The sequence below is a fragment of the Lacerta agilis genome, chromosome 14 (genome assembly GCF_009819535.1).
Source record: "Lacerta agilis isolate rLacAgi1 chromosome 14, rLacAgi1.pri, whole genome shotgun sequence".
Taxonomy (NCBI): domain Eukaryota; kingdom Metazoa; phylum Chordata; class Lepidosauria; order Squamata; family Lacertidae; genus Lacerta; species Lacerta agilis.
The window spans coordinates 3,174,185-3,182,291 of NC_046325.1; the positions used below are offsets into that span (position 1 = coordinate 3,174,185).

Here is an 8,107-nt window from a genome sequence, read left to right on the forward strand (position 1 = left end):
TGAGACCTCCTACCCCTTAAAAAAAATGGGGGTGGAAGAGAGAGAAAAGGGGCAAAAATGGTATATGGGAGGGAGATAGGGGGGGCGGTGACCACCAAAAGAAAAAGAGGTATTTTATTTTAGCCACACCACCTCAAAGAAAGCCCAGAGCGAGGGGAGGGGAAACAGGAGGAAGAAGTGTGATTAGGCATAATGGAAGGAGGTTTAAAGGGAGGGAGGGAGGAAGGGAGGAAAGGAAGAAAGGAAGAAAGGAAGAAGGAAGGAAGTGAAGAGAAAGAAAGAAGAAGAAAGAAAGAAAAGAAAGAAATAAAGAAGAAAGAAAGACCCTCCCCTTTCCTGGGACAAAAAGGCTCTTTAACATAAAATCAACAACAAACAACAACAAAAAGTGCAGGTCCCTTCAGGAGCACATGCCCCCTGGTGGCAGCAGGCTGGAAGAACGCCTTACATGCTGCCATAGACGCTCTCATCGCTGTAAGGCAATGTACAGGAAGAAGTCCTCCTCGTGATGTTCCTGAAAGGGGGGGGCAGGAAGAGAAGAGGAAAACACTGGAGTCGAGGTGTAATTCAGGCAGGGGTACAAGCAGGCAGAGCCCAGGGACAAAGGCACCACAGTTCAATCTTTAGCCTTTCTGCCAGTTCAGAGTAGACCAGCCAGAGTCCTCTACTTCCCATGCATTTGGTAGTTCCACTGCCCAGAGACGTTCAGGGGGATGGCGGCCGAGAAGGGAGCCTGCTCTGCGGCAGCTCCAGAGGAGGGGAACTCCCTCCCCAGAGAGATGTGCCTGGCACCTTCACCGTGCAGCTTGCATCACATGCTGAAAACACCCCTCTTTGCCCTGGCCTTTGACAGCTGAGATGCAGAGTGGTACTCAATGCTGGGCAGCCCCACTGAAATGAATGGCTTAAATTAATATGCCCATAACCTTTATGGGTCTACTCACAACAAGACTGCCACTGAACACCACCAGTTGCAGTTTTAATGACCCACCCTCCTCTTTGGTCTGTAGTTGCTTTCATGGTGGGTGGATAAGAATAACAACAACTCCCACCAGTCCAATCTAGGACTGATGGGAGTTGTAGTCCGCATAGAAAGAGATACTAGGCTCAGTGGACTAAAGGTCACCAACAGCTAATTCAACCCTAACTCTCCTCTACCTCTCCACTCCCACACACGGTAATACAAATTGCTCCACGCTTTGGTTTCGGCAGGGTGGGGTGGCAATGCCTCACCCCCTTCTCCCTTCTGAATGCTGCAGCTGGTTCAACCCCTCTCCTTTAATTCCTCTAGTTTGTTTTGTTCTTTTCCAACCTCTTTGTTACCCACTAATTGAACATTTCAAAGACTGTTGCAGAGTGCCATTTCTCAGGGGATGCACATTTTCTAAAAAAAAAAAACCTGTGCAGGAGACGTAAGGCACACCCACCTGGTAGAGCTGCCCCATGGTGGCGCTGGTTGGGGGGATGACGTTGTTGACGAAGAAGAAGAGGGCGTCCTCTGCTCGGAGGTGGATTCTTTTCCGGATCAGGAAGTAGAACTGCCCAACTGGGGAAGAGAAAGGGGCGGGTGGGAGGGGGGAGAACGGATCTGTTAGCTGAAGGAGCAGAATAAAACTACAGTCATGCCTCTTGTTGCAATCACTGCAGGTTATGTATTTTCAGGTTGTGCTCCGCACGAACCCAGAAGTACCAGAACGGGTTACTTCCAAGTTTTGGCGCTTTGCGCATGCTCAGAAGCACTGAATTACGTCACGCACGTGCGCAGACGCGCCGCTCCGTGATACGAACAATGCGGGTTGCGGACGTGCCTCCGTCACGGATTACGTCCACAACCCGAGCGTCCACTGTACAGAGATTAAGACGAGATCTTGACATGCCAACGAGCTGCACCCATTTCATCAGGTGCCACAACCTATGTCTCCAAAATCAACGGGGCTCGCCCAGGCAGCTTCATCCGGACACCTTGCCCCCTCCCCTTACCAAAGGATGAAGAAGGAGATGACCCCCTACCCCCTCCTATAGCCAGCTGCCCCAATCCTCAGGCCGGGGCTGTGGGCCCTCCAACTAGGCACGCACCTGTGAGGTCTGATGGGACAAGGTATTTCTTCTTGTCCAGGTCTCCTATCCGGGCCTTGGGCGCCTTTTCCACAATGACCTGCAAGGTTAAGAGAGAAGCAGAGGCTGGGTCAGCGAAGGGCAGGGAGGAAGAGTTCACGCAGGAGTACCAAAACATTTCCTAATTACAGGAACAGTTGAGCAACCGGACGAGTTATTCAAGGGAGAGGCGAGCCGGCCGGCCTGCCGAGAGAAGCTTTTGCTGATGACAGTGGGAAGTTGGAAAGCTGGTCACAGCAGGGCTGAGACAGCATGACTCACGAGAGGCCTTGAGAAGATGGGGAACTGTTTCAGCAGGACAGAGCCTCAGAACCCCGGTCCAGAGCAGAGGTCAGATTTAGTACGGAAGAGCCTGCTGGATCAGACCAATGACCCATTCAGTCCAGGATCCTGTTCTCACTGTGGCAAACCTGCAAGCAGGATTCGAACACAAGAGCCCTCCAACCTCCTGTGGTTTCCAGCAACTGGCATTCAAAAGCACTGCTGCCTGCTTCCAACAGTAAAGCATAGCCATCATAACTAGTAGCTGTCAACAGCCCTCTCCTGCTCCATGAATTTGTCTTATCCTCTTTTAAACCCATTCAAGTTGGTGGCCATCCTGCGCAGAGGAGCTGCAAAGTTTAACTTCCTTTTATATGTCCTGAATCCTGCCCAGGAATTTCCTCTCGGCTAAGTGTAAAGGTTGCAAGAAAAGCAAACAAACCGAGAGGCGGCAGGGACAGCCTCATTCACAACTATTCCCAGAAGAGAAAGAAAGAAAGAAAGAAAGAAAAGTTAAACATTTGCACACAGGGGAATGCAAGAGGCTCCCTGAGATGATTAAACGTCACCAGGGATTTTTAGGACTTTTTAGGACATCAGTCCCAGCACACCTCCTCCCAAGCAACGTGCTAAGGCAGCCTTTTGCCTTCTGCAAAAGATTGCCAACTTTTCCTTTCAGTAGCTGAGCTCCTGTGCTTTTAACAAATAACAGACAGGCAGAAGTTAAACAGGCGTCTCTCTCGCTATCATGCATCCCCAGGCTGAGGGCACCAGCAGGAAAGGAAAGCATCACCACCTGTTGAATGAGATCCTTGGCCAGGAGAAGGTGGAATCCTTCATTCCAAGTCTGACAGATCACCCACCTTTTTCGGGGGGGGGGAATAAAAAAGCTTTCCGTTTGTCAAAACCTCCATGCAACACAGCTGAGGAAGCCCCGGAAAGTGTCCAGAGTCTCCATAACCTGCGTATGAGGCCCCAAGGTTGCTCCACGTTTGCTTGAAAGGTTAGTTTTGTTTTTCTTTGCGATGTTAGTCAGGGAGGAGTTCAAGAACTCAGATGCCAGAAGCCACATGGAAACCTTCCGTCAATCAGGAGCCCTCCAAGTTTGTTTTGGACTACAGCTCCCATCAGCCTCTGGTGGGAGTTGCACTCCAAAATAAACAATATTGGCAACATGGGGATAACAACAGAGTCAAGATAGATGGATATGTTCCAGACATGGCTTGGGGAGAGCAGTCTGCAAACAAGGGAAGTATCACTCTGATCTATGTTAAGGGTCCAGCCTCTAGCTTCCCTCTCCCGCACATTATTTATTCAATACATTCGTATCCAACCTTTTTCTCTAAGGAGCTTGAGGTTGGTGCCACAACGACCCTGTGAGGTAGGGAGAGTGCCCGGCTCGATGTCCCCAGTGAGCTTAATGGCTGAGTGGGGATTTGAACCCTGGCCTCCCGTGTCCTAGTCCAGGGGTGGCCAACTCACAGAGTTAAAAACTGACAGTGATCTACCCACTTTTGGGGGGTTCAGGTCAATGCTGTTCAGCTTTTATAGGGAGGAGGAAAGAAAGCACCGTTTTTTGGGGGGTGCAGGGCTAAAACGTTGAGCTTCTTTCAGGGAGCCAAAGTTATTGAGCTTCTTTTCGGGGAACCAGTGATCTACCACAGACGTCCAGTGATCTACCTGTTGGACATACCTGTCCTAGTCCAATGCTCTAACCCAGGGGTCACCAACCTAAGGCCCAGGGGCCAGATGTGGCCCAATCGCCTTCTAAATCTGGCTCGTGCACGGTCCAGGAATCAGCGTGTTTTTACATGAGTAGAATGTGTGCTTTTATTTAAAATGCATCTCTGGGTTATTTGTGGGGCACAGGAATTCATTCATTTTTATTTTCAAAATATAGTCCGGCCCCCCACATGGTCTGAGGGACGGTGAACCAGCCCACGGCTGAAAAAGGTTGCTGACCCCTGCTCTAACCACTACGTCATCTTGGCCCACATTAGGTAATCAGGATGTTCCATTTTGTTCCCCTGGAAGGGTTCCTGTGCCGTTATAGGGTTGCAAAACAGACAGGAAGAGATTCTCAGGCATCATGTGTGTGTGTGGGGGGGGGGGGAGCTCTGCTTTCATTTCTGCAAAACCATCAGACAAAGCAATAAGGGCCTCAGACCAGGCCAACCTGACTGTGTGGCAAGGTTGTTTTCCACCATAACCACCCAGAAGAAGGGGGAGGGAGGGATGACACCACAAAGCAAAGCACCGCCTCCCAAAATTCGTTTGCGATGCCATCTCTCTCACTTCCTTCAAGACCCACTTCTGCCTCCAGTTCCCAAACGCAACCATAGAGCATATCGATGGCTATTATAAACGAGAGAGCTGCAGAAAGGAAGTATACAACCTGTCCCGAGTCTCCTGAATAGAGCAGGCCATAAATCAAAATTAGGATAGGAAAGCTCTTGCTCTCTTGCCACAGCATTATCGCCTCTGTTCCCCATGGCTGTTCTCTGTACGCATAAACCATGTACGTATGGCAACGCTTCATACGTCTGGCAATAGCGACTGCAGTACACCAAGGATTCTGCGAGAGGAACGGCACCGTCTGGGACACGTTTACTCCAGCCTAAATCCCACAAACTCGAGTGGGACCGTCCTCCTTGGGGCCTGCTGGGTGTACCAGAACTGCACTGCATGGCTGCAGTTACCTGGGAGTCACAGCGCACCTTATGCATGGGCACACCCACAAGTGCAAGCCTGTTTAAAAAGAAAGCCCCGGTTTCTTGGGGTAGCCGCATTAGGCTGCTGCAGCCAAAACAACAGGGCGAGAGGAGCACATTTTGCCAGGTGGTGTGGTGCCTGCCTAACAGGAGCCGCAGCCCAACATCTGGAAGGTACCAGGTGGGCCACGGCTGGTGTCAGCTTTCAGGGTACATTTTCCATCCTGTGACAAACGGTGCTGCCCTTAAATGTCCCCCAAGTCCCTTTCCGTATTTTCAAGGGTAACCCAATCCCTGTTTACTCCAGAGAAGAAGCCACCCCCTTCCCCACCAATACTATCCTCCCTTAGCACCAAGGAGATTACTTCCGCTTGTTGTTTGTCTGCTCACAAGTAAACTTTAAGGGAGGCGCTTAAGTCTTGCTTCTGCTCCGTTTGCGCTGCTCTCCAGCCTGCAGGATTTGTAGCTAAACAAGGAGCCCCGGTCTTACATATTTTTAAAGCTGTCCTTATTTTGCAAAGTGGGGAGGGGCGCCTGCATGGACAAAACAAGGGGCGGGAGGGGGGGTTTCCCTCCCTGGGAGCGGGGAAGCGTTTAATGAACGGCGCGTATATTATCATTCCTATTGTTTTGTAAGCCGCCCGGGGAAAGTTTAATGTACTATGGGGGCAGCACAACAAACAAACAAACAAAAACAGCAGCAGCTGGGAGGCGGGCGGGGGGAGGAAATAGGACGTTTCCTCCCCCCCTCTCCAGCGGGTGGGGCGCGAGGATCGCATATTGCAGTGATCGCCGCCCGCCGCCCGCCGCCCTTCGTTTTGTAAGCCGCCCGGAGCGCTTTGTAAGACGTGGGAGGGCGGCGCCGACAAAGGGAGGGGAGGGAAGGGAAGCAATGGGGGGGTGGACGTTTGTGGGGTCGGAAACCCCGCTTTGGATCAGAGGGGGGTGCGAAGGAGGGGGCTAAGGGGTCTCTCTCTCTCTCTCTCTCTCTCTGAGGCGGAGGGATACTGGGATGGGGGGGGTCCCCTGCTCCCCACCCCTCCCCCCTCTTTTCCTCTTCCCTCCTCCTCGCGCGCTCCTCTCGGACTCACCGGGACCCGGTCCGGGTACTTCTTTCGGATCTTCTCCCCCTCCGAGCGGCGCTTCTCGAACGGGTGCTCCTCCTTGTACACGAACTTCATGGCGGCGGCGGCGGCAGAGGCGGCCGGGCGAGGAGGCGACGGAGACGGACCAGCTGACGGGGCCGCGCCACACACACAGACACTCACACACACGCACTCTCACGCAGGCGCGCGGGGAGACGCCTCCGCCGACGCCTCCCCCTTCTCTCTCTCTCGCTTTCTCTGTCTCCCGCGCGCAGGGATACGCGGCTCGGCCCAGGGGGCGGGGCCAAGCCTCGCTTCCGCCAACCGCAGCGCCGGCGGCGTAGGAGCTGCCTTCGGAGGCGGCGCCGCGCCGCGCCGACGGCGCAAGCGGCGAGCGAGAATACGGAAAGCCGTTGGTGGCTCCGCTCCTCTCGCGAGCGTCCGTTAGAAGGTGGGGGAGAATTCCCCACCCCCGCCGCCGCAACTGAGAGAGGCTGTTCGGCCTCCGCTTCCCGCCCCCCCTGCGGCAGCTAGCGAGGGCGCTAGGCCCGCGGAAGAAGCGCCGCGACAGCCCTCCCTGCGCTAGTCGCGTGGCTGCTCGGGCGCCATTTCCACGCAGGTGGCGCAGTTTGCGGCAGAGAGGGGGGGGGCAGCTGGCGCTGGCGGCGTAGCGGGAGGCGGCTGGCGCTTGAAGCCCCGCCGGCCTCCCCCAGCCCCGCAGCCGCCCGGTTGTGAGGTCCAGGGGCCGGCCCCGTCCGCGAACCTCCCTCGTGGCCCCCGGCATGGTGTCAAAGCGTTACGTCAAATGGGATTCACGAACGGGACCGGCGCAAGCGCTGCGCCGCTGGCGTGCCATGTTGACACCAAAACAAAGTAGTCCGGGGGGGAGGCGCCATCCCTCCTCTCTCTTCGAGGAAGGGGGCGCGTCGAGGGGGGTGGGAAGCGGGGCGGCCGAAGGCTCAGGCAGCCCAAGCCGGCGATGTAAAACGGGAGGATTTTGGGGGTTTTTTTTTTGTTTTTTTTAAATGTGGCGCGGAAGGATCGGGAGGGGATGGCGGCGAAGCGACTCATCATGTGACTGACGTCAGCGGAGAGGAATTGTCACGTGTACCCGCCCCGGAAAACAGTTGCGGAAGGAGGGAGAGCCAGTCACGTGAAGGACGACCAATAGGAGGAGGGGAGGAGAGAGAGGACAGCTTCCCTGTTGCTCTGGCAGGACGCCTGGGTCCCTGCGAAAGAACAGGGCCTTCCCTTCCTCCCTCCCCCCCTCGCCAAATGGGAGCTTTGCAGTGCCAATAAATAAATAACCCTTCTCATGGGCAGGAGGATCAACCGGGATCCAGCAGGGGGCGGCTTAGCTCAGGCACAAAAACAGGATGGGGGGGGAGGGGAAGAGGATGCTTTGCCTATATTTGTATATTTGGGGAGAAAGCTTCTCCGCCCCCGTTTGGATACTGGCTGGTGGAGAACGAGCCCTGAGCCAAGCTTTTGAAGTGGCCCAAGGAATCATATGGAAGAAATACAAGCAATTAAATCAAACCTCCTGAGAAAGCCCCCCCCAAAAAAAGAACCCCACTCAGAGGCTGGCTGGCTTTCTTCCTAAGAAGGTGGGTTCTACCTGTCTCCTCCCCTTCACTATCTGTGCCATTTCCTAGCAGAGGGAGGTGCCAAGAAAAGCTGAAGCAGAAAAGAGGAAGAGAAACTAACCAAAGGAACCATTTCACTGCAAGCTGCAGCCTGCTTTTCCAGCGCACAGGAGAAAAAGAGCAAGCTTGCCTACCTAGGAGGGTGGGCACAGGTGGACCAGTTACCCTAGAATACCAAAACCAGGCACCTGGGGATATCACAATTAACAGTAACAGGGGCTTGACATTCCCCATCTGCAGCAGGCTACACTTCTGTGTGTTTAGGGTAGGAAACTGGCTGTCTTTCTTT

The 8,107-nt window shown here is 54.1% G+C and overlaps 1 protein-coding gene across 1 annotated transcript; it reads right to left on the reverse strand.

The window, feature by feature from the left end:
- Positions 1-331: 331 nt before the first annotated feature.
- Positions 332-6,357, reverse strand: GABARAP (GABA type A receptor-associated protein). Its single transcript, XM_033169072.1, is given in 5 exon segments — positions 332-477; positions 479-514; positions 1,428-1,546; positions 2,077-2,155; positions 6,179-6,357. Coding segments are annotated over 5 exon segments (357 nt in total). The 5' UTR covers positions 6,269-6,357; the 3' UTR covers positions 332-444.
- Between the last annotated feature and the right edge of the window lie 1,750 nt (positions 6,358-8,107).